The sequence below is a fragment of the Dermacentor andersoni genome, chromosome 2 (assembly GCF_023375885.2).
Source record: "Dermacentor andersoni chromosome 2, qqDerAnde1_hic_scaffold, whole genome shotgun sequence".
Lineage (NCBI taxonomy): Eukaryota > Metazoa > Arthropoda > Arachnida > Ixodida > Ixodidae > Dermacentor > Dermacentor andersoni.
The window spans coordinates 6,634,737-6,661,840 of NC_092815.1; the positions used below are offsets into that span (position 1 = coordinate 6,634,737).

At 48.6% G+C, this 27,104-nt stretch overlaps 1 protein-coding gene across 1 annotated transcript in view; it reads right to left on the minus strand.

Annotated features, from left to right (window-relative positions):
* p23 (cytosolic prostaglandin E synthase) overlaps positions 1-27,104 on the minus strand; it is a 66,655-nt gene that overhangs the window by 20,148 nt on the left and 19,403 nt on the right. Inside the window, exon 3 of the mRNA XM_050190204.2 lies at positions 15,179-15,421. Coding sequence (XP_050046161.1) covers positions 15,179-15,421 — 243 coding nt within the window. The remainder of the gene's footprint in view (positions 1-15,178; positions 15,422-27,104) is intronic.

Consider the following 27,104-nt stretch of genomic DNA (forward strand, 5'->3'; position numbering starts at 1 on the left):
GCTGTAATTCTGTGGCAGCGAGACACCCGAGAACTTGTTCACGGCAAGTGATGCGAGAGGAAAAATCTGCAGAAAATACTACATTGTCTAAGTAGCATAGACAGGTGTGCCATTTGAATTCTCTGAGAATATAGTCCATCAACCTCTGAAAAGTTGCAGGCGCAATGAAAAGGCATCGCATTAAATTCTTATAAACCACCAGTGGTGACAAAAGCAGCTTCTGGGCTGTCGGATTCAGCCATAGGCACTTGCCAGTAGCCGGAGCGCAGATCCAGAGATGAGAAATATTCGGCTCCTTGAAGGCAATCTAAGGCGTCCTCATTACGCGGTAGCAGACGGACATCCTTGCGTGTTATCTTGTTTAGTCAGCGGTAATCGACGCAAAACCTGATCGAACCATCCTTTTTATGCACGAACATGACGGGAGAAGCCCAGGGACTGTGGGGATTCTCGAATGACACCATGTTTCAGCATACCCTCAACGTGGTCGCTGATAACGTAGCGTTTGGTCGGTGATATGCGGTGGAGACGCTGGTGCAGTGGAGCACGGCCACAAGTGCCAATACGGTGAACAACTGCAGACTTTTGCCCCAAGGAAGATTGCTAGAGGTCAAAAGACGCATGAAAACGTCCAAGTAGTTGAACGACTTGGCTGCGCTCAGCTTGAGTGAGGGTGTTAGCTATGCTGCGCAACAAGATGTCTTGGTCCCGTTTGGCAGGTGCGGTGGCTGAAATGACTGCATCAAGAGGCAGTAGTGACACATCAGAAGATTCCTGGGATGGAAAAATGGCATGGAGTAATAAAGCTGAAGGGCAGCAAAAAGGATTGCACGCATAAACTGCACCGCAACCATTAGCAAATTCAACGACGGCAATCGGAAGTACGAGGTTCCGGTGATGGGCACAATCTTCAGACGGTGTAAAGAAAGCACTTGAATCAGTAGCCCTGTTTACATGAATGCGACAGTGGCGCATCGTATTTCCAAGTGCATTTGGGAAAGGCGATGCGACGCTGTTTACATGTAGTGCATTAACTCTCACGAGAACGTAGCGCCACATGGTGTCGCATAAGGGAAGTGCAGCCGACTTCCGGTGTAACTGGTTTCCGGTAGTGGGCCGAGTGCACGTTGGTGGCTGAGTGCCGAGAAATAGGCAGTTTTTAGATTAGCGTACGCAAGTTATAGCGTAAGCTAAGCAGCGCACGTTTTTTAGTTTTATTTGGCCAGCGAGATCTTAGGATCTCAGAGGCCATATGCCGTCATTGCGGCTATTTCCCGACTCTAGCGATAGGTAGCGCTGACATCTCGAATGTTTCTTTCGTTAGGCTTCGACTTGTTCGAAACGAGAAGCGATCTCGAAAACACCACAAGGTTATCCATAATACTCTGTCGTCGAAGCGGCCTGAGACTAAGCGAAAGCCGTTCACACAATCATTTGCTGCGAACGAAGTGCATTTTACAAAAGCAATGCCAAATTCAATTCGAAGCGGGCAGCCGGGACCACCGCCATGTTGGTGACCAATTCCTTCCCATAATTCCTAATGCGACGATCCTGCGTTTACATGCTCCGCGAGAGTCGACTCGCACCCGTAAATCTACCCTCGCCTGGCGCATTAATGTGATGCGCTAGAAATGCGATGCGACACTAAGGAGGCCGAGAATGGAGAAATGACGATATCGGCCGCGACAACCACTTTAGGAGACGGGCATGTAGGGTCTGCGATTATGTTACTGAACAGATACAAGGCCAATTGTGCAAGAGTGCAGTCGACTACAGCATGATGTTAGGAAAGGAAGTCCCCAGCCTAGGATAACATCATGCAACACATGCAGCGACATACAGCATGTCTTCAATCAAAACACAAGTGGTGCATGCGGCCAAAGGCTTAATGTGCTGCAAGCTCGCCATCAGTACTGACAGGTCAGGAACCGATATCACACTCTTTTCTGTTTGCGGCACAGTAGGTCACTAATCACAGAAACGGCAGCTCCTGTGTCGACAAGAACTTTGGTCACGACACCATCTATAAACACTCCATTAGGGGGCAAAGTATGGGGCCTTGAAAATTTCGACAGTGCAGTTCTTGCCTCAGGAACTGCGGATGTTAGTTTTCCCTCTGCGGAGAATTGGACCACCAAAGCATGGGGGAAATGCAGCGGCAGCAAGGCGAAGGCGACCGACACGAGCTGAAGGTGGCACCACGTGAATAAGAGTCCGAAGCGTCAGCATCAACATGGCGTTCTCGTCGTTGAGGTGTATATTCAAAGCCGGGCGCGACGTGACTAATACCCTACACAGTGGCGACAGTGGCACGCAACATGCCCAGTGATAGTGCAGGCATAGCAGATCGGGCGATTATTCAGAGTACGCCACGGGTTTTGAGAGGGTCTGGGAGGTGGGTACGCTGGTACGTGAACCGGGTGCTCTGGAGGTGGCGGTGAGTAGAAGTTGGTGACTGGGCTGCTTAGCGCTGGCAGCGGTCGCGCATATGAGTGAGTCACGGCTTCAGCGTAAGTGAGAGGCACTGTAACGTGCATTGGTGCCGCAGGGGATAGCAGTGCCTCAGCGACTTGGGCCTGAATGACACGACAATGTGGCAGGGGTTTTGGGAACAGATGCCACAAGGGAGAGCTGGCAGGCCACTTCATCGCGGATCGACTGCTGAATTGGCGGCAGCAGGGCGGAATAGTCAGCTCCAGTACGTGTGGTTTCCAAGGCTGAGATTTCTGCGGATTGCAAGAGGTATGACGCATGGAAAGGCGCTCCTTACGCAGCTCATCAAAACTTTGGCACAGTTCGATTACAGTAGAACCCCGCTGTTACGTTCCTCACTGCTGCGTTTTCCCGGCTGCTACGTCGTTTTCATCCGGTACCGGCATAGCTTCCATGGGATCCAATGTACAGTCAACGACTGATTTTTCGGACCCTCTAGGGAACGTAAAAACGTCCGAAAATTCAGGCAGTCCGAAAAAATGAATGCATGCAAAAAAACGCACCCTTTTTATTTTTTTCTCGGATCTAGAGGTAAAGGGCGAAGTAACAGGCTTCCGAAACTCTGCCACAGCATCAGTGAAGTGGCTATAAAAAGAGGCGCTCAAAAACTCTGTATGCAGCCGACTGCCGGTTAATTATGTACATGTGCATCGTCGGGCAGGCGGTGTTATTGCTGCAGTGGCTTGAAGAACTTGTTCATTGTTGTTTTGACGGCGTTCCGGTTGCATGCGATCATATTCGCCTCGATCTGAGCAAGGGTCATGTCAGCACTGTACACCGATGAAAGAGTCAACAGTGCTCGCGTCAACTCGGCGCCTGTAGGTGGCGCAGGCATTGGCTCCTCATTTTCAACATCGGAGTCTTCTGAAACCCCCACAACCCGACGGACTATTTCCTCGTCAGTCAGTTCTGCGCGGAAGTCGAGCTCGTTGTCAGCGTCAACAAACTCTTCAAAAGTTATTTCCGTGGGTATGGAAACCCCAGCAGAGCGGAGGTCGTTGATCACGTCGTCCGACGGTACTGCTTTCCGCGCTTCGATGCCATCGGCGAGGACGACTAAGACGGAGTGGGCGCCAACGAAGGCAAGCGAAATCCTCAAGTTGCGAACAGTGGAGTTCGCTCACGAGCATCGAAGCGCCTAGCGTCGCAGAGCACACTTGACACAACAGACAACCACACACCACGCTAGCCAAAACGTGGCCTGCGCAAACAAACAAACAAAATGGCGCCGCTCCGGAAACTCCGCCGGAGGCGGAAGTGCGGCGATGAACATAGCCAGCGTGGCCAGACCAAATCGGTGTGTGACGACTAGATTCGGCTAGTTGTGCTTCAAAGCGGTGATATGCTTCGGCTGCAAGTGGTTTTCCTTCTCAAGGGCGCTGCGCGAGGAGCCAAAAATTCCTTCCGTCCGTCAAAAAGTCCGGAAAATTGGACGGCGGGGGGTTCGAGCGTCCGAAACTTCAGATGTCCTTATACATTGATTCTATGGGGCTCGTGGCGGTGCCGCGAAGACGTCCGAAATATCAGGCATGTCCGAAAATTTGGGCGTCCGAAAATTCAGTCGTTGACTGTATAAGGAATCCCGCTGTTACGTAGTAGCTGTGAAAACGTTCCCGCATGATGCGTCGCAACCCAAACCCGCCTGGGCTAAAGTAGGCAACGCGCTTCAACCAATATTTTGACTTTTGACGAATTTTGACCGGGCTTGGCTATGGAACTGGCTGCAAGAAGCCGCATGCCAGTTCAAGAGGCCACCACTAGGTGGCCATTCGTGAAAAGTGCTCTCACTTTCATCACTGTGTTTACGGTCCCCGCATGGTTTGTTGGACGGGTCGACTCACGGAGGAAGGAGACTCAGGAGAGGCCCTGACGTCACTCTTTGTGAAGCTATAGCTAAAGGGAAGCCGGAAGTTGGCGTTTCTCCGCCTATCGGGCCAGCTCTCCTCTCTTGTTTACATTTCTCGCGAAACCACGCCGCGCTGCACGCAAGCAGGCTGCTCAGAGGCGCGCACTCCGCAGCAATACTAGACAATCCTTAGCATGATTACGCCAAAGAGGGCAAGATTTCCCGCGGATATTCCTTCGTCCGTTGCCATTGCCGTGGCGCGGTGACGATGAGGAGCATGAGCCGCATGATGCCGGGGAGTTGCCAAATCCTAGCTTTGGAGAAGCTGTCGCGGCTCTGGACCTCCTCTGCAGGTATGTCGCACCTCACAGCGATGCTGACAGCAATGCGGCCTTCCAGGCTATTGAGAAACGTGTGGCGATTTCTAGCGAGCGAAAGAAACGGCTAGCCACCATTCTAGACTTTTTTAAGTTCTAAGCGCACTCTGTGGAAATAAATTGTCTATAGTTGAAGGTGCACTTTTTGCATTCATTTGCGGAGCTTTCCACACTGTTGCGTTTTCCCGGCTGTTACGTTTTTATTTCCTCGGTCCGGTGAAAAACGTATGAACGGGGTTCCTCTGTACTTGGGTGATTGTACGAGGGTTCTTGGCTACCAGCATATGGAAGGCGTCGTGGTCTATGTTTTTCAGGATGTGCCTTATTTTCTCGGCTTCCGCCACTGAAGCATTCACCTGCCTACAGAAGTCGATAACGTCTTCAATATAGCTTGTGAAGGTCTCACCATTTTGTTAAGCTCGGCCATGCAGGCGATGTTCAGCGCGACGCTTGCGTATGGCTGGCTGACCGAAGAAAGAAGTGAGGGTTTCCTTGAAAGCCGACCAGGTCGTAAAATCGGCTTCATGATTATTGAACCATAAGCTGGCCACACCAGTGAGGTAAAACATGACGTGAGTCAGCCTGGCAGCGTCATCCCACTTTAAAAAAAAAAACTACAGGTGAACGGCGCTGAACAGACAAGTGACCGGTGCGGCGGTGCTGGGAGCAAACAGCGGAAGGAAATGACAACACGCAAGGCACCCTGGGTAACTCGGAGATAGAAGTTCCACTTCTGCCTAGCTCCGGCGGCACAGGCTGTGTTCCACTCGCGGATTTGGAGGCGTTGCTCTACGCCGGAGTCGTGTGCTCGCTCGCAGGGTCCGTCGGCTGCTCCGACTCCGCCATTGGAATTCAACATAAGTGTCGACTAGCGACAGCGATGAGGACAACATAGAAAGTGACCGCACGGGCGATTCAGGCCCGACAGTGGCAGAAGTTGTGCGTTATGTCAACCTCACGAGTGCAATCGGCGCGACGAGAACAGCACCCCGCAATGAAAATGGTGCCTTGCGACTCCTGCAGCGCTACCGCGCACGTGCACGGAGAATACGCAACACTAACGAGGAATATGCCGTGCGAGTGTTTGCCGAGACGAAGGGGCTGGCTGAAAAGCTGGCTCGCAGCTTCAGTAAGGTTGAGGCCGCTGTCGTCACTGCTAGGCCGCCACGGCACCAAACGAAACTAACACTTTTGTTGCACGAAGTGAATAAATACTGCATGTTTTTTTCCCCTTTCATCGCACTCTCTCTGACTTCCGTTTTAGACAGGTAAGTCGACGATCTTATGCTATTTTGGTTAAGCAGTACTACCGTTTAGTATATACTTTTTCCGAGCTCTGGTTAACTACACGGGTCTTTGGGACGAAAAAATAGCAAAAGAACTGACTTTTTGAAAATGGTGTTTCTGAAATCTACAGCCCTTTTTACACAACCACACCCAATTTCTAAACTATTCGATCGGTATTTTAGCTGCAGCATTACTTCATTTCATTGATACTAGCAAAATTTGAGCTGAAATTAATACTAAAACGGCACTTCTCCTACAAAATGCAGCCGCCGTTTCACGCATCGTAGCACGGACATCTTGGTCTCATTTCAAAGAGCGGTCTTTTTACTTCAATTCCTGCCAAAGCAGGCTCTATGCAGCCATTGGATTCTTTCAGTTACCGCGCCAAAAAAGGGTCCCAGCGCGCTCTCTTAGTCGTTGAGTGCAAGTGACTTGAGGGCGCCATATGATTGGCAGAATACCTTTCGCGTCGTCTGCTCCCCGCTTCAGTCAGCCGTGCGCCATCCGCCATATTGCCCTAGCATGATTGTCTGCTGCGCGATGGCCCGTTTGGGAAGAAAATTTCACACGAGGAACAAGTTTGGTGGAAGAAAGGTGCGACGCGCAGCCCAGCAAAGCATTGAAATCGTGGCGCCCACCGGCGCTATCACTGATCCGGTCGCCGATAAGGCCGATGTAGGCCTAGGCCTAACAAGCCCTTCGCCCTCATCGCCTGGCGGAGGTACCGAAGGTAGCGTGCATCACGACATGAAGTTTCTGCAGCCCGCAGAAATAGAAGAGGGCAAAAGGAAAACGCAAGAAAAACTGCAGCGTCTCTCGTCAACTCCCGCGACAGAGAGGAAGCAAGATTTATTAGGTGATAGCACAGATACCGCGGCGCGCCCCGTTGACGGGACTGTTTACCGTTGTCAGTTTAGATGCAGTGAACACTATGCTTGCGGTGGCCAATTGCAACATATGTAGTGGGGGCTTAAATATAGTCAGAGAGGAGCGTGAATATGGACTTGCTGTCAAGTTGCTTCTTACGTGCGTGAACTGCAGTGTGGTGTCATCGATTGGAGCTCGCCGCGCATGCGCGGTGCACAAAAAGTGAACCTGTTTGCTGTGAACGTTCCCGCCGCTCGCGCTATGCAGGCAACTGGAAATCGCCAAACAGCCTTGAATGATGTGTTTTCAATAATGAACATAAGCCGTTGCAGACTCCACACCAAGACATGGCAAAACTACGTCAAGGGAAAGCCGACACCTGCAGCCAATCGTGCGGCCCGCAACCTGACAAGCCAGTGTGCACGGTGTTAGGAATGGCCTGCCGAGGTGGCAACATTTTCTCAGCCAGCTGCAGCTGCGAGCTTCCCCGAAGAGAACCATGGAAGCCTACCACAATTGTCGTGGTGACTCATTTCGTGGGGACCTCGAGGTGCCGCTTCATCACCCCCTTGGCGCCGCTATGGCTAAACGCGATCAGCGGACCAACTATTGTTACTGTACCCGCCACCGCCGACCTAGTCTGCTGACACACGTGGCAACTTCAGGAGAAAGGCAGCTCTGGAATTTTAGAGGCGCCGGACAAGGGACAACCGGTGGCCACGGTGCCTGGTCAGCTCAGGGAACCAACGCGCCTTTCAAGACTCAAGATAATGGGCAAGCGGCGGGTCGACTGCTTTGACATTTGACGCTGTTAATCGGCAGTGAAAACTGTGCGTACGTGTGTGTGTAAACCGTCCCGCAGAGAGGCGGCTTGTTTACGATGACGTCGAACGTTTTGCCTCACCTAGGGATCTAGGAAACGCAGAGAGTTTAAGAACGGCTGTTTGTTGGCTGCTACGTGTGCTCGTGCTCGTCGTCTTGCTCTGTGCTCGTCAATGTACTCGTGAGCTGCGTGCTCGTCAGTGTGTTTGGAGCATCGTGCTCGTATGCTGTATGCTTCGTTCATGCTAGACTGTGTAAATGTATCCCATGCTCAAATGTAAATAATGTGAATAAACGCTGTTCACCTAGTTCCTCCGAAGTCCCTCTCTACGACCTACAACCCTTACAACTGGTAACAGCGGTGGGATCGTCCCAGAACTCCTACAGCGGTTGGTGCGTGATCTTTACACTGAATTATGCCTTGGCAATCTTGGAAACATCGCGGTGTCGTACGATGGATCATGGATGACCCGCGGACATTCCTCGCACATCGGCGTCGGCACCATGATTAAACTGTTCACTGGTTTTGTTATTGACTATGTTGTCTTGAGCAATTTCTGCGCTGCATGCGAGCGGGGCCCCAAAGAAGATAATCTTTCCTTCGAAGATTGGAAGACCAGTCACCAGTCACAGTGCCAGAAGAACACTGACAAGAAGTCAGGAGAAATGGAAGTGCAGGCCACTCTTATTCTTTTCAGGAGGTCTCTCGAACGGCACAACCTTCGCTACACCACTAAGCTCAGTGATGGGGACAGTCGCACGTACCTTGCCTTGCAAGAGAAAAAGGTGTACGGATACATAGAGATTGTCAAGGAGGATTGCGTAAATCATGTGCAAAAGCGCATGGGCACAGCTTTGTGCAACCTTGTAACGAAGCACAAAGCACTGGGCTTTCAGAGCCTTGGCGGAAAGGGTTGACTGACAGCAGACCTTATCACAAGGCTGAGCACGTACTACGGGTGGGCGCTGAAAACGCACAAAGGAGATGTGGATGGCACGCACAAGGCAGTGATGGCTACCTACCATCACATCACCTCCAACGACACTGTTGCAAACCATACACTTTGCCCAACAGGCCCCAACTCCCGGTGCCGTCAAAATGCTGCACAGGCCAGGTGCGAGCTTGTACCGAAAGAGCCTCGCAACTTGCCTCCTCATGTTTGCCAGGCCTTACTCCCCATATACGAGCGCTTGAGTGATAAAAAACTGCTTGAAAGGTGCCAACGGGGAAAGACCCAAAACAACAACGAGAGCTTCCACTCAATGATCTGGTCTCTTGCACCAACGGAGCGCCATGCCTCTCTTCACTGTGGAGGCAGCTGTGGCGGATGCAGTGCTGAAGTTTATTGCAGGCAACTACAGAGCGTCGGCGTCTATACTCGAAGAGCTGAGCCTCAACCCCAGCAGGGTAAGCAATGACCGCATGAATGAGAAAAATCGGCGGCGAATGAAGGCTTTAGCTCAAAAGTGTGGATCTGTCGAAAACATAAATCGAGCCTTGAAAAAGCGCCACACAGGGAACAGTTCCCAAGCTGACTATCTGCCAGGGGCATACTAGCCTGTTATGGCTGGTATTTCATGATATTCCTAAATAACTGAAGTTGTGTTTTTTGCAATTTTCTCAAGACGAGCTTATCATTCACCATGCTTGTTTGTGGCAACGATATCTCAAGATCTAGGACAGCTAGAGCTGTAATTTTTTTGTATATAAAGCTAAATGCATAAAGGTTGAAGTGCTGCAAGCAGATTTTTGTTTTTCATTTTCCTATAATTTTTGTTCCCCTTTTGTTCTTGTGACCTAGTAGCCATGGTGTAAGCAATGGACTTTGATGAACTGCCAAATTGCTAATTATTGTTGGGTTTGAAAACTGCTTGCAGCATTTCACTCCTTAAACATTCAGCTGTCCACTCATGCATTAATTATAGCTTTCTGTCCAGAGTTATTTTACTTATTGTCTTCATAAATAGTAGTGTACTTTTAATTACCTCCATAATTACTTGACCTATAAAAAAAATTGCACTTTTGAAATCGGCTTGAAAAACTGAACAAGTCTATCTATGTATATTTCTAATTGCCATGTCCCACCTTAAAGAGGTTTCACTCTATACTACCCAACAGCACACAAAGACATATGCCCATGGTGTGGGAGCACACCAACACTACCGTATTTACACGATTGTAGGTCGACCCATTTTTTCAACTTTGACAATCTAAAGTTGGGGGGTCGACTTAGAATCGAAACCGAACCGTGAACCGCTAGTAACGGCAAGAAAATCAAGAAATCAGGGACGCTAAGGCGTGGTTACAACTTTGTACCTACGTTTCCATGGTTACGGTAGCAGCGTAGCGCAATAATTTACCGTACTGCGTGCATTTTGATGTCAATACAGGCGATGCCCACTTTGAAAGTTGGCACTCCCAATCAGTGCCCATTGGCCACCGTACCTAGAGCGACAAACCTTCCGCCATCGAGTTCAGAAATGTATTGAACAACGTGATACGATCGTGGCTACGTTAGCGCCGTGAATTGAATCAAGGAATTCGCTAATATTCATTTTATTATTAGAGACCAATAGAACACTCATTGAATGTGAGTAATGTACTCACGAGGTAAAGGAAATCGTGTGCAGTTGCTTTCGTCAGTCGCATGTAGCTTGTTTTGGTATCCCGCAGTGCGGCAGTGGCCGCTTCCGGTTGATTGGATGGTCGTCGTCTCGCAGCAAATGTCTTCTTGCGAATAAAGGTTCACGCTCAACCCACAGCGTATGGTTATTTCACGAGCTTGTACAGAAGCTTTCTTTTCTTCTTTAAAGAAAGATTTACTGCACGCACCGCGAGCGCAAGGCTCTTGTGGGAGCATCGATCATTGATGGAAAAGTCGCTGTTTGGGGGGTATTGGTAGTTGGCGGAAGAGCTTCTCTTTGAGATACGATTTTTTCGACGCCCACGTGATTGTCAGTGCTTCTGTTATGTCAAATCGTCGTGCCTGTCATGAGTGCCCCAAAGAACTGTCGGCGCTCGTTCACAGTTGCATTCAAACGGGCTGCTATCCTCCATGCCGAGGAAACTAACAACTGCGCTGCAGGACGCAAGTTTGGAGTGAGTGAACATGTGGTGCGGCGGCAGTGGTGGCTTCGGCGCGAGGGAATTTTTTCGTGCGACTCCAAGCGCCGTGGTTTTCGCGGGCCTAAGTCCGGATGCTTTCCGGAGCTGGAAACGAAGCTTGCGGCGTACGTGACGGATCTACGCGATCGATCACTGCTGGTCACGTGCGAAATGATCACTCAACAAGCCTGTGTCTTCGCTTTGGAAGCAGGAATACTGAGGACTGAATTCAAAGCCAGCAGTGCCTGGGCCTCTAAATTTATGAAGAGGGCTGGCTTCTCCCTTCGTAGACGCACCAGCGTGTGCCAGAAGTTGCCGGCCACATATGAGGATAAGGTCCTCGCCTTCCATAGGCACTTCCTAAAACTTCGAGACTCCCGACGGTATTTGCTCGGCCAGATCGGCAATGCCGACCAGACTCCCGTATACTTTGATAGTAACACAACCGTGAGCGTCAAGGGAGCATGCGATGCAAACCTACTGACAACGGGCAACGAAAAGCTGCGTTTTACGGTCATGTTGTCATGCTTGGCGGATGGCACCAAGTTTCGCCCGTACATCGTGTTTAAGAGGAAGACGATGCCTAAAGAAGTGTTTCCCAAAGGCCTTGTGGTAGGGGCGAATGCAAAGGGATTTATGACGGATGATATGGTAGTGGAATGTTACCGCCTGGTGTGGCTCCTGAGGCCGGGGGGCATCCCTCAACAGAGACATTCCCGACCTGTTAGTGTTGGACTCTTTCCGGGGCCACCTCTCCGACAAGGTGAAAGCGGTGCTTCATAAGGAGCGCACAGACATGCTTGTAATCCCCGGTGGCTTGACAGGGCAGCTTCAGCCTCTCGACGTGGGGGGTCAACAAGCCTTTTAAGGACCTGCTGCGCCGCGAATACGACGATTTCCAGAGGAAACCCCGACCTTACCCCAAGCGGGCGTGTGAGGAGGGCCTCCTTGGCTACGGTGTGCGGGTGGGTCTTCTCTGTGTGGACGGCGGTACCGCGCGATGTGGTGCGGTTGTTCGCCAAATGTGGACTCACTTGACGACGATGTGCTGTGGGACCGCAGCAGCTACGACGGCAGCAGCAGCACCAGTGAGGGCGACTCCAGTGACGATGAGTAGTCATCAACCGTGGCAATAAATTTTTCTTGTGTGAAATGCACTCGCACTTTTTTTTTTTTTTTGAGGCATGCGATTTCGGGGTGGGGGGGGAGTCTACCTGCATTCCAGTCGACTTACAATCATGTAAATATGGTACCACATCACATGGGAATGCACAGCTCACACCAAAGAGCAAGAAGCGAATAACACGAGAGTGAGGTGGGAGGCATCGCTATTTAGCTCCGCCGGAGTGCAGAAAGGATGGCGAGGGCCAGCGGTGCCTTGGAATAGGGCCAAAACCACACGGCGTTACCCTGTTTTAGGGGGCAATGAAGTCCTTTCTGCAAATAAAGTTTCGTTCTTCTTTGGGGCTCCTTTAAAGGGACTGACAACCAATTTTCATGGTACCCACTTTTTTTTTTTTAGTGGAATGAAAGGAAAGCTTACCGGCCAGAAAGTCTAATCATGAAGTAGTAACACGGAAAACGCCTTGGAATATTTTTTATCAGAGTTTTTTTATCTGTAGTGAGGATGAAGTTGTTCACTGAAAGCATGCTGAAAACTGATAGGTGAGGGCAATAGTGATTATAGGCCGGCACTAGTGGGAGGCAGACGACAAATGCAGCCGTAGGTGTGAGAAAGTATTATTTTGTTCATCAAGTCTGTGTTCCTGCGATTCATGTTTTCTAAAGTGTTAAGGTATTTTTACAATAATAGCTACGTGTTTTTGCGGTTTCCTGTGTTGGCTTTGCGAAACGAAGGGCATCAAAAAAGAAACGCTTTTACACATCATATGCGGTTCGTGTTGCTGTAGCCAAGTGTGCGCTTCCAATTTTTTCTAACAATGATTAAAAAAATTATTTACTAAGGAATTCTGTTACATAAGCAAAACCCCGTAAGAACATCGATGCTGCTTTGCACCAAGAGAATAAAAAAATTTCGAAATATAGATTTTGAACAAAAAAGCTATATACAACATATATATATAAAAAAAATGTTAGTCCTAGTGGCCACCGTGCTCATGTGGCGGCTGGTATGAACTACCGTGTGGGCCTGCAGATCGCAATAATTGCGCAGTGCCAAGGTCCGCTCCCTGCCGCCTTCTTACACAGAACTACACTCTGCGCCGCCACAGGCAAGTGGTGCTGCTCAGGTGACATTGACACTCTGCAGATAAGAACTGCGACCTTTAGAACGCACTGGATCTCTAAATCTGAGCACAGCAGCGATGACATGGTTGAGTAGAAAACAAAGCCTGCCGGTAGACACCTCTTGACACTCTTAGGCTATTTGATGCACTTTTGCTGTCCATGCTAAGTCCAATGAATCAATATAGTAAAATATTTAGCGCACACAATTGACAAGGACAGAGTGAAGGGGGACACACGAGCGCTACGAACCCTTCACCCTGTCTTTGTCAATTGTGCGCGCTAAATATTTTACTATGAACTCGTACCAACTCACCCAACTATCAGTTCTGCTCCCGATGAACTAAAATCATCTTCCGAGCTTGTGCCATTACCATTATCCAAAAATTCTGGCGCAGACTCATTGGAATACGTCAAAATTCACCATTTCTGAAGGGCATCTGCATGCAACGTTGATGCCATGTCGGAAGCTATGGGTGCTCGTCACGCCAGACTAAAAAGCGCTTTAGAAATCTCCCAGAGGTGAGAAAAATGAACACGAAAGCGTAACTAGAAAAATGGTTCCTCTTTAATGCACTGGATGCTAGCTATGGTGCTGACTGTCCGAAAGTGCCCCGAACATGACAAAATTTGAAGTTGTAACCATCAATAATGGGCTATGGATGGGTATAGGTGCGGACAAGAATGAGGCAGAAAAAACACCAAGACACATAGCTGGTTCATTTAGCAGTGTTTGCTTTGATTCTAACAGGCCACTGAATCAAATGCACATCTATGTTTTATGGGGTTCAAAGTAGACAACTAACGTAAGAATGATGTTAGAGCACCTAAACAAAGCAGAAATCGAATGCATGATTTGCGACACCGTATGATTTGAAACACATACTATGCTCTGTGACAGTGATAGCACTCCACTCTTAATATGATTCACCACAGAACATTGCAAAATAGTGAAGCTGACTTGACCCTTTGAGGGTCAACACCGTAAATATAAATATATGCTGCCACTATCAAGTCCCAAATGGTCGATGCCATATATTTACGATTCCTGCATGTTTGAAAAACACGGAAACTTTCTTAGTCCTTGTTGCCCGGCAAGTGCTGCTACCCTGAGTCAATAGCAGGTTTTTTTTCACCCTCTGTTAGTCTCTTGGTTTTCATTCCACGACCTCTTTACACTGGCAAGTTAGGGTGCACAGCGTTAAGTCTTGATTTCATTTTGCAGGCCATTTCTGTTGGTTGTGCTCGTAACAGCTGTAGTCTATCTGGTTTCTCTCAATCTTTCAAAGGGTCAGCGCTAGATGCTTGCTTGTCTGTTGCTCACAGGCATGCGATTACTACTGTTGCAAAGACTGCCTGATTATAGGCGGGCGCTTGTATATACAAATGATGCCACCATGCCTGCATTTCTTTTCTCGAGACTCAGCTTGTGAAAATTGATTGCCCCTCGTTAGCGATGGAACAAAGAATTACTACAAGTTACTGATCCATTTGGTTTTTCTGACGGGAACACAACCATAGAGTTTTCCTGCGTGTGCTCACATACCCAGTTCAATTACGCTATTAGCGCGCGTGCTGGTTGCTCTGCTGAGAGTCAAGTTGCAATTCTTCCAACGTGGACTGCTACTCAAGTGTAAAATCAGATTAAAACCATTTCAATATATCTCCTTTTTTATTCTTATAATTATGGAAGCCTGTCAGTATTCATGAATAAACAATGAATGTTTACCTACAAAAAATATTTTTTTGTCACTTTAGGATTACTAAATAATAAATTTTTTCCGACATAGGCCAGTCTGAACATTCTACATGTGCAATACAACATTTAATCCTAGGGGGTCGCATTTGGCAACAAAAATTTACCCTGAAAGTGTTAAGGAAACTGGTTATTGTGCAACACATACCTTTGGCAACCATAAATTTTGGAAAAATAAATTGATCTTATACACCACAAAATACGATACTTGCACATTACGTGGTCACCAGTGGCACCTCATGTTGAGCATCCCAAATGTGTAGATGAGCTTGCACTAGGCTCAGCCCAAAAGTTAACGAGACGCGACACTCTTCACCATGCAGAAGCAATGCTGCCGCAGCGTTTTTGGCGCCTGCTGCAACTGATGCCCAAACACGTACCATGTCTGGTGTGTCATCATCACCAAGGCCACCCATGGAGCGCATCATCTCCTCGAAATCACCCCCACCTGCACCCAGCTCGTCACCAGAGTCGTCCTCATCGACCCATTTATTGAAGTCCACTTTTAGCCAGTGATGCTTGACATCATCCTGGAGCAGCCGCTTCCAGAAGGGACCTTCTTCTGCCTTGGCCAGCACGAATTCGGCTCCCCGCGGCCGCACCACATAACGGCTGTCTTCTGGCTGCAAAAGAAGTGGGGCACCACTCTTGTAACAGCACCAGCTGGACATGCCCCCCCCCCCCCCCCTCCCTGCACAAATAAGCACAGAGCAAAAATAATTATTGCAGCAGTAATTACATGGACACTCCAGGTGCACTTATGCTGGCATCACTTTATGTTCCGGATAAAGTCGAACGGTGATAACATCATCGAAGCGTACTGTATGTTGTATACTGCAACGATATTGCTGCTGTATGCTGTAAGCAGGCAGTCTTCCTTTTAGTGTGAGGTACGGGGGGGTAGAGGAAAGGGAGAGGGGCAAGTTCTACTCCGGCAGCTGCTTACCGCACGGCCGCTTGGGTGCCATATGTTGAACGCGATCTGCGATGTGGAAAAAGTGCACATAGTGCCGGTAGCTTTGTATGCACTGTGCTTTCGATGCTTAGTTTGCGTTGAAGCAAAAGACAGCACGAAGGTCAATTCACTCGCTGCTGCTACCATGCTTCCTCACTCTCACGTTTTGATACTAACTTCCCGTGGTCATCGAGCAAGATGTGCGTGTACCTGTACGTGCGTGACACCGTGCTTCTTAATTTAGTAAGCAAATGTTTACAATTTTATACGACCAATAAAACTATGCACTATCCTTACTTCGCATAGCTGTCTACTAATTTGCTATCGTAACAGATGCTTCGCCTCTTTAATGAGACAGCACCATTTTTTTTAGTGTGTTTTACGTTGGACATTTCAGCACTCACTCTTTGCAATAACGTTTACACATCGCAACCAAAGTTTCGAAAGTGAGGCATTTCAGATAAGATGCCCATATTTTGTTGGATAAGCAGGGTTTGTAACGAGTCAACTGCATATCAGAGTTGTAGGTCACACAGAATTTGGTCAGCAAGGACATAAGGAATGAAATTGATGCCACAGATGCACGCATGTAAACTTGTGCATATGAAAATGGAGCTGGCAAACACACGAGGCACACACTGTGCTTGCTATGTTGTCACAGAGGAGGCTGCTGATGGAAGAATGTGTGGCTGCTGCACAGACATGCACTTTGCACAGATCAAGCTGCCGTTTCCCACGCGGCTGCATGTTTAACAAACATGACCACAATGCCGATTTATTAAGATATCGCCTATTACATTGTGCCATACATAGGCTGGCCACTTTGCTTGGCAATGTGCTTGGCATACCACTGACAGCATAGCCATGTGTAGCCGGGCTTTTGGACCTATATATATACTCAGTTTCAACAAGCGTAACATAGCTGACATAAGGACATATAATATGGATAGGATTGAGCATGCTCTCAGGAATGGAGGAAGCCTAAAAGCATTGAAGAAGAAACTAGGAATAGGCAACAATCAGATGTATGCGTTAAGCCGGCAATATTGTGACACGCTGACGAAGATGTTTTAATCATCGTCGGAACACGATGTTCTGGTCTTCGCGCGCTGTCTACCATCTTGTCAGCTGCTATAATTATTGTAAATATTCTGTAAATACACGTCTGACTGTTTTTAACCCCGTAACATTTTTGGTGGAGGTTGCGGGATCATTATCAACACGGATTTACGCAGTGGGCGCTCCTTGGCTGCATCTACAATGCCAGCTCAAGGCGAGGATGCTTCGAGCCCGTCGGCACCCACGCCCACAGTCATTGTAGCACAACCCCGCAACACAGGAACCTTTTCTGGCACGGACGACACTGATGTTGAAGACTGGCTTCAACTATATGAGCGGGTGAGCGCCAGCAACCACTGGGACCAGACAGAAACTCAAAGATTTGTTTCGCAAGCCTGTTGGACTTCAGCGTGCCACCCAAAAAGACCTTGCTTCGCGTGTCCAGACGTGCACTCAATCCTATCTCACGTACATCCAGGACTGCTCGCTCTGTGCCGCAAAGTGGATTCGAAGATGTCCGAACCTGATAAAGTTGCACATGTCATTCAGGGAAATAGAAGTCGCATCTCCTGTCACGACCCCAATCCATGGCCCCGACAATTGCCAGGTGACCGGCTCATTGATACAGTCCGTCGTGCGTCAAGAATTGGCCAGTTAATCGGCCTGACTACACTCCGTCCAGCACTGTCATACGCACCCGCAGCCTGAATGCCCCAACGCAGTATCGCAACCCGGCCGAATGACGTACTCCAGACTACAGGCCTATATGCTTCACTTGTGGCTGTATCGGCCATATTTCACGTCACTGCCGGTCTTCGTGCAATTCAACCCCCTGGTCCCACCACCCATCCCACGGCCCTCATGCTGCTCCTCGGTTCGCCCCGCAAACGCAGCCAGCAAATTCTGGCGACACTTCTCGTACTACCCGCTCTAGCCATTCTCCTTCGCCACGACACCGCTTCTCCTGATTGCCCCCGTCTCGTCGATCACCGTCCCCTAGCTCCTTCCGGCGCACCTTTCCGGAAAACTAACGGGTGCAGCACCTGGAGGTGATGCTGCCAAACCAACCTGATGCAAAAATCCTCTTTTGACCTTGCCCACACATCGGAACCCCATTAACGTGAACGTGGATGGTGTACCTGTTACGGCTGATTGACACTGGTGCACACGTATCTGTGATAAATGGTCAGCTTCGGAATCGTCTCAAGAAAGTCCTCACTCCTGCCCCTTTGCCTGTGGTCCAAGTCACCGCCAGTGAAACACCAGCCGTTATTGGCATGTGTCCAGCTCGCGTGAGTGTCGCCGGACATCATACTTCTGTTTTATTTTATGCACTAGAGCACTGCCCTCACGAACTCATCCTGGGCCTTGACTTTCTGTCTACACATTCCGCTTTGATAGACTGTTCTGTTGGTGTTGTGCAACTCGCTCTACCTGCTGCTATTGACCCGCCCAATAGTGCTCCGATACGGCTATGTTCCACAGAGCATATTCGCCTCCCTCACCGTGCCGTTACCTACATAGGTGTCGCCCCATTCCACCTGTACCAGACGGTGACTACATCGTATCCCCTAATCCAGATGTCCTGCTCTCGCATAACGTCGCCTGGTGCAAATAACGCCAGCCAGAGACTACTACATTTCGACTTTAACTTGTGACAGCTCCTCGTGTTCAACTCTTGCTTCGCCCAGTGTCCCTTCAGACTTGAATGCCCAAACAAAAACGATTGCTCCCGAACTTCCTCCCCAGTGTGCTCAAGAACTACGTTGCCTCCTTGCCTCATACTGGGATATATTCGACCTTGGAGAACGCCTTCTAGGACAAACATCTGTCGTAAAACATCGAATAAACACCAGTGATGCAAGCCCGATCCATCGGCAACCCATCGCGTCTTGCCTACTGAGTGACATATCATCCAACACGAAGTTGACAAGATTCTTTCAAGAGACATCATCAAACCTTCTTGCAGCCCACGGGCATCCCCTATTGTACTAGTTAAAAAGAAGGACAACAGTTGGCGATTCTGCGTAGATTATCGACACCTCAATAAGGTAACAAAGAAAGACGTCTATCCACTACCACGCATTGACAACGCCCTGGATTGCCTGCATGGAGCACAATATTTTTCGTCCATCGACCTTCGCTCCAGCTACTGGCAAATTGCCGTCGATGACATGGATCGCGAGAAGACAGCTTTTAGTACTCCCGATGGCCTGTATCAGTTCAAAGTGATGCCTTTCGGTTTATGTAATGCCCCTGCCACATTTGAACGAATGATGGACGCCCTCCTACACGGTTGCAAGTGGTCCATCTGCCTCTGTTACCTGGATGGACGACGTGATCGTTTTTTTCTCAGACTTTTGCGACACACCTCCAGCGCCTGTCGACGATCCTATCTGTTTTCCGTCAGGCGGGGCTACAACTAAATTCGTCCAAGTGCCACTTCGGGCGTCGTGAAATTTCTGCGCTCGGGCAACTCGTCTCACGATAAAATACGGGCAAAGACTTTCCCGTGCCAACATGTGCCAAGGATGTTCGCAGCTTCTTGGGCCTTTGCTCCTACTTCCGTTGGTTTGTCCGAAATTTTGCGAATGTTGCGTGCGCTCTCAATCGGCTCCTCAAGAAAGACGCTGCATTCATTTGGGGCCCTGATCAAGCAGGTGCTTTCACCAAGCTGATTGGGCTGCTTACGTCCCCGCCCATTCTCGCTCACTTTGATGCGTCAGCTCCAACAGAAGTCCGTACCGATGCCAGTGGCAATGGGAATGTTGCCAAGTATATCTGCCTGTTCTTGTATTGTTGTTTGTGTGCCTGGACATGTAAGTAGTGGTATTGTGTACGACGAGTACTCTCCTCTAAATTTCCTCACCTGGTCCTACATTCGTTTTGATGTCACTGTACTATTGATTGAAGATATGTATTTGTGCCATAATTTTTCAGCCTGTCTTCGAATGAATCGTGCTTTGGCTTGTTTGAAATTTAAGAGATTGCTATAGGTGGGGTACCTCCGTAGGATTCCCTAGGCCTTATTTAGTTTCTTTTTTGCTTCAGTACATTCGTTTGTCCACCGAGGATTTAGCTTTTTGTGCACAATACCATATGACTGGGGTATTGTCTTTCCTGCTGCTGATATTATAACTTGAGTGATTTTTTTATTACCGTATTTTCACGATTCTAAGCACCCCCTCTATTTTCGCGAGAAAATTGGGAAAAAAGTTTGCATGCGAATCTAAGCACCCCCCTATTTGTTAGGAAGAGCGCGTAACCAAGGGCGCCAAGCGCGCTTGCTCACTCTGACATCGAGCCGGAGCCATCGGGGTTCCGAGGTGGCACGGCGGCGCGAGTACGCCGTACAGCCAGGCTGTACGGCTGTATGGCGAAAGCTGCAGAAAGCGTACCCATCAATCATCGCAAAGTGGATTTCGGACGCTTGGAAGCGGGTCCAAGTGGACGTTGTGGTCAAATCATTTAAGAAGTGCTCGATCACAAACCACTTCGACGGAACGGAAGACGACCTCCTGTGGTATACTGAGAGCGGCGGTTCGAGCGGCGCGACGAACTCGAGTGGCAGTGATAGTGACTGAGCATCCGACACAGGCGGTGGGTTCACACTCTGCACCAATTTTTCTTTTAAATGTTTGGAAAATAAAATCTTATTTCTCACACCCGTCTCGTCGTGATGTCGCAGCAAAAAGAAGGAGGGGGGGTTAATTTTAGATTTTTCTAATCTAAGCACCCTCCCTCACTTTGGGCATCGCGATCGTGAAACAAAGGGGGTGCTTAGAATCAAGTAAATCCGGTAAGTTCACCAATACTAAGCTCTGGCGAAGAGACATTTTCCACTTTCGCGTTCTCCAAAAAACCTGCCAGTCAGCGAGCTGTATTTTCCATCGGCGTGGTCTAGTTACTAAGGTTTGTGGTGATGGTAGGAGTTTGATGAGTGCGGGTAAGTGATCGCTGTCACATGACATGTCGAAAGCTATCCATTTAAAATCAGTAAAGAGAGAGGGCGAACAAAAAGCTAAATCTAAACAACGAACTGTGTGGGAAGTAGGTGAGGAATAAGTTGGCGCACCTGAGTTTAAAAGACATTATTAGACAGAATAATATCTTGAACAAGTTGCCCTCTTTGGTCAGTTTTGACACTGCCCCAAAGAGTACAATGAGCATTAAAATCTCCTACTAAGACAAATGGCTCCGGTAACTGATCTGTTAGATCTTCTAAGTCTTTAATAGTAAAATGTGTGTGGGGTGGAATATATAGTGAGCAAATGATGATGGTTTTGTAGGATAGAATGGTGACAGCTACGGCCTCTAAAGATGCATTTAATTGGACATTTCGGGTATGAGTGCCGCCCTGCACGAGTATAGCCACTCCACCTGACAAACGGCTGGAACATTCGCGGTCCCTTCGGACAACGGTGAAACCTTTGAGAATTTGACTATTTCTTGGACCGAGATTTGTTCCCTGGAGACATACTGCAACTGGTGAAAAGCTGTTGATGTCTGATGTCACCTAGATTGTGTATGAGACTTCTGCAATTCCAACGGATGATAAAAGCCATTTTGAAATTGAAAGGTAAGAAATGGCACTACGGAAAGAATAATAGGCAAGATGTTAGGTGACATGGATTTAAAAAGGCTAATAAAAAGGTTATCGCTTTCTTATTTTAAGTGGTTATTGGGATTTTGTCCCTCTTAGTGCGCTCGAGTGAGCGCTTGTCCTTCGGTGTCAGTGACACCGGGGTTTTTGTGTCGACCTCCATCGCTCTCTCTGAAGCGCTGGAGGACCGAGAGTTTGGCGCCGAGACACGTGCCTCGGGCCTTGGAGTTCGCTTGATCTTAGGGCCCTGCGGGACTGGTGTCTGCAGGGCCTTTGAAGAGGATGGAGCAGCGCCGGCTGCTTCCACCATGGGGGCGGGGCGGGACCACTATGCGTGGTCTCGGAGGACTCCTGAGACCTCTGCGACGCTGCCTCCGCCTGCGTCACATCGGCGTAACTTCTTCGAGGAAGGTACGATAGCCGCTTTCTGGCTTCATAGAACGAGACTTTTTTTTTGACAGTTAGAGCAATTACTTTTTTTTTTCCAGCAAAGGACAGGACTGCGAATAAGCTGGATGATCTCCCTTGCAGTTAACACAATGTGGGGAAGAGGTGCAATTCTCAGATTGGTGTTCATTGGAGCTGCATTTAGCGCAAGTTGTTTGTCCTTAGCATGCATGTGAAGCATGTCCTAACCTTTGGCACTTGAAACATCGTCTGGGGTTTGGGATATATGGTCTCACACTGACCTTGACATAACCTGCATCGAGTGAGGTAGGCATTACGCTTGTTCCGAAGGTGAGTATAACATGTTTGGTGGGGATTGCTTGATCGTTTCTGCGGATTACTATTCTTTGTACTTTGGTAACATTCTGTTCCTGGAAACCTTCCAGCAGTTCCTCGTCGCTTAAACCAATAAAGCCTTCAGATATTACTCCCCTGCTTGTATTAAGTGTTCTGTGAACTGAAACAGTCACTGTCGCCTCACCAATGCTGGTAACTTCAGACAGCTTATTTTCTTTATCTTTATCATTTAGTTCTAGGAGGAGGTGCCCGCTAGACATTTTAGAGGCTTTGTATGTCTGTCCGATTTTATCTTTCAGGCATTTGGCTACAAGGAATGGAGAAAGTTTTCTTACTGGCATGTTGTATTCGCTGTGGATTACATAGTACTTGGGGAAAGATGGAGCATTGCTTCGAAAGGAGAATTGGAATGGTACTTTCGGTGCGGCATCTCTTCAGACGCCGATCATAAACAACAGAGGCTTGCGCTGCCATAGGAAAATGTGTACGTTCGGCAACAGCGCCGACCGCCCACCACGGAGCCCAAAGATGGGACGCGGCAGAACTTGTGCTCAAGCCTACGCGACGTCAGCCGTACGCCGTCATTACAGTAAAAGCTCATTAATTCGGACTTCTAGGGACTGTATATTATGTCCGAATTAACCGAATTATCGAGCAGACAACAAAAACAAATGCACGACTTTCATCAACAAACCTTTACTGCGCAAAGTAATCGAGGATGCTCGTCTGCTTTCGAGCAGAAACCCGCGCAGATACTATTTTACGAAGTCCTTCCAGGTGCTTAGAAGCTCGCATGCTGTCTGGAGCGTCCCAACAAAATTTTTCCAACACAGCGAGGGCCTCCGCGGCTTCCTTCACAGTGCGTGGGGGCCGAGGCTTTTCCTCTCGTGGCTACTCTTCCTCCTCAGAATCTTCGCCGTGCAGCACGTCCCTGACAATTTCTTCTTCGGTAAGCGAGCCGGCTGTAACAACGCCGTCATCAATGCCGATGTAATCAGCGAGTGTCACTGCATCCGGCAGAACTCCTCCAAAATCCTCGCAGTCATCTTGATTGTCATCTAGCGACACTTCGGCCACTGCATCATCGCCAGGCTCACGCACAACAAAGCCACTGTGTCTAAAACAGTTGGCGATGACGTGCACGGGCGTGTTGTGCCAAACGAAGGCAAGAATGTTGACTCCGCTCAAAAGATTCACGTCGTACTGCTTGCCGACTTCATGGCACAGGAGCATCTGTTCCAGCACGTGCCTGCAGTATTTGGTCTTGACATACTGAATTATGCCTTGGTCCATTGGTTGGAGGGCCGATGTTGTGTTCGGCGGCAAGAAAACAACTTCTATGTTGTCCAGTTCGGTGACACTGTTTTGCGCACTACAATTGTCCAGCACCATTAACACTTTGCGGAAAACTGTCGGTCTAACTTCTGCATCCAGCCACGAAAAATTTCCGACGTCATCCAGGCCTTTTTATTCACTCGGTATTCCACCGGAAGAGCAGGCATGTTCTTAAAGCACCGTGGCTTTTGTGCCTTTCCAATGACAAGCGGCAAGCGCTCTGTTCCTGTCATGTTGGCGGCTAAAAGAATGGTGACACGTTCCTTGGATCTTTTGCCACTGATGCACGGATCTCCTTTCATGGTCACAGTCTTGTCTGGCAAAGCCTTAAAGAAAAGTGCTGTTTCATCAGCATTAAATATGTCATTTGGATTGTAGGCGGCGATGTGCTCGAGCAGCTGAGCGTTCTTCCAGTTGTTGGCAACGTCTTTGTTGACAGCGCCTCTTTCGCCACACACAGTCTTAAATATGAGGCCATGTCGCTCTCTGAAGCGCGCACACCACCTTTCCGATGCCTTGAATGCATCGATATACATCATCAGTGCAAACCTCTCGGCTTGCGCCATGATGAGGAGTCCACTCAATGGCAGATTTGCATAACGTGAGTCGACCACCCACCGAAGCAAAGCCTCTTCCAACTCTGGATCGCAGACGCTTTCGTGACGCTCGAAACTTCTCGCTTTTGAACGCCTGAAGAATCTGATCTTCATTTTTCACATACATGCTCAAGGTACTTCTTTTCACGTCGTACTTCTTCATGGCTTCTTGTCGAGAGAGTCCATCCTTCAGGGCCCGCAAAATTTCCACCTTGGTAGCCAAGTCCTTCGCCTCGTATTTCGGCCGCTTCGCCGACGTTACCCTCGGCGGAGAATGCAGTGACACTGGTGCAAAACAGAAAAGCACCAATAAAGTTCAATAACTGAGCTGCGCTAAATCCAGCGGTCCTCGGCAAAACAGCGTGCAAGGATGTAGCGCACCAACAGCAACAAAGCGACAAAATGGCCCCGTCGATAACGCCGACACATGCAAAAACAAGGAAAAGCACCCATCCAGCCACAAGTCGAGCCAATTGGATTGGATTGGCCAAGTTTCAGCCACTTGATGTCAATGGCGATGCTGCGTTTGGGCAATGAGGCGTTGGTTTGGGTATCACTTTTGTGCCACGTTTGCCGTATTTTCGTTTTTGAGCCTAGGTGGCTAGCGCACGTGACCAAAAGCGCGTGCTGTGGTTGGCTGCGCGAGGTTCCCATCGTCTGCTCCACTCCGCAGGCGACGCGACAGCGCGTCTCGTAGGTTTGTTGGCACATGCCGAACGATGTCCGATCCACCGGGGAAGTTCGCCACGAGGCACAAGTTCGGCAAAACGAAGAAGCGATCAGCTTATAACTTTCAAAAGTGCTCCATTCCTTCTGAAAGCATCGAGAGTAGCTCGCCGCCAACCGCAAATGATACCGAAGCCGCGGACGATGCCGAAGTAGGCCTAGCCAGCTCACAAATGAGTGAAATCGTTACGGACAGCGGCCGCGTTCCGCGTGACACTGCAATGTTGCAGCGTGCGGTTTTGTTGCAGAGGGAGATGAATGCTCAAAAAAACTTCAAGTTCTTGCGTCAACGCCAGCAACAAAGCGGGTGTTGGATTTGCTCACTCGCACCGACGGCGTTGCAGCCGCGCCAGTCGACGCCGAGGCAGGCTTCGCTTTCCTCAGTAGGACTCAGTGAAGGCACTGATGTCGTTTGTCAAGTGCAAGGTGTACGGCGGCAGCGTCGCAGCAGGCAAAAGCGATCGGTAATCTGGCGTTGCCATAAAGATCGTTATCACGTGCGCGTGTTACGGCGATATCGCGTCGGCGTGAAGCTCGACCCGCGTGAACGACAACCTTGCCGCGCGTGGTGCAAGCCACCGGGAATCGGCGAAAGGTGCTAAACGATGTTTTTACCGCATTTGGGTGGCCATGGTCAGAGCGACTACATTCCTGGTGGCTTTTAGCCACTTTCACTGCAAAATAATGCAAAATTATTTCTGTACTTTTGATTAAAAGTGAATGTATTCCTTTTTTCTCGTTTTCTCAAAACACCGACTTTTGACTTGTTGCTGATTTGCAACGGCGATATCTCTGCCTTCAAAGCAGATAGAGCCATAATTTTTGTTGTGGCTTGTAGCTGAGTGTGCAAAGTACACAGTGGTAGGGTCAGATTTTCGAATTTATGCTTTAAAAATTTTCAATTCTGCTGTAGATCAGACAGTAGGGTAGCCATAATTCGAACAGTAAAGATTGAATTGCTATAAAATTAGTAATATTTGATGGATCAAAATAGTATTCCTACCATTGTGTTCCTTATGTTTTCTAGTACCCAGGCATTTGCCAATATGAATTTCGTAGCGCGTTTTTTCCCCCTATTGTTTCTGCAAATTATGAACAATGAATTTCATTTATCTTCAGAACTAAATGGCCTATTGTAAAAATAATTACATATTTGAAATCAGCACAAAAGTCTTAACAAGAATGCAAAGTTTCATGAATATTGATGGAAAACATCATGCACATTATTTGAAAAACAGTGTCCCCCCTTAAGTTGACGATGCAACAAGCTATGGAAAGAAGAATGATGAGTAACGTTAAGAGGTAAGAAGAGAGCAGATTGGGTGAGGGAACAAACGCGCTTTAATGACATCTTAGTTGAAATCAAGAAAAAGAAATGGGCATGGGCAGGACATGTAATGAGGAGGGAAGAGAACCGATGGTCATTAAGGGTTACAGACTGGATTCCAAGAGAAGGGAAGCATAGCAGGGGGCGGCAGAAAGTTAGGTGGGAGGATGAGATTAAGAAGTTTGCAGAGACAACGCAGCCACAATTAGTACACGACCGGGGTAGTTGCAGAAGTATGGGAGAGGCATTTGCCCTGCAGTGGGCGTAGCCAGGCTGATGATGATGACTCAGTTTCATACTTAGCAGGCAACATGGCACAAGCTACACAAATACAGCACAGCACATTCTACAGTGCAGTTTATTTTCTGTGCTCTCTACGGAATAACTACGTCACATATATTACAACTACAGTAGGTGTTAACTCCATCGCGGTCGAAGGTCCCAGTCGGTGCCGATGCATTTCTATGGGTCCAACTTTCATTGTATCGAACCTGAAATTGTCCTTCGCCGAAAATTCTAATTTGAACAGCCCACATGAATGTGCCTTTTATTACTTCCCCCGGAATGACCTTTTACGGCCAACGTCCGCTTTGGCAGGGCTTAGCAAATAGAGAATGTGTTGAATACGCGTCATCTGCCGCCAAAAACACCCATTTTCAGCCTGCCCTAGGAAGATTGTCAAGCAATAATGGTAGCCCAGAGGCCGATTATGGTATTTACTCAATGCTAATGCCTCCCCTCGCCCGCCCCCCGCCGTAGAAACTGTGCAATTATATTAGATCCTTGCCCATTTTTCTTGCGAAGAAATCGGGTACATATTAAATTTCTTGCATTGGAGATTTATTGTTACCTCCAAGTCAGTTATTTAGACACAAATTGCAGGCACATGTTTTATTCAGGGGCATGTTAAAGTCTGGCAAAATACTGGCAAATTCATCAGTTGTGTGTTCTGACATTTTTT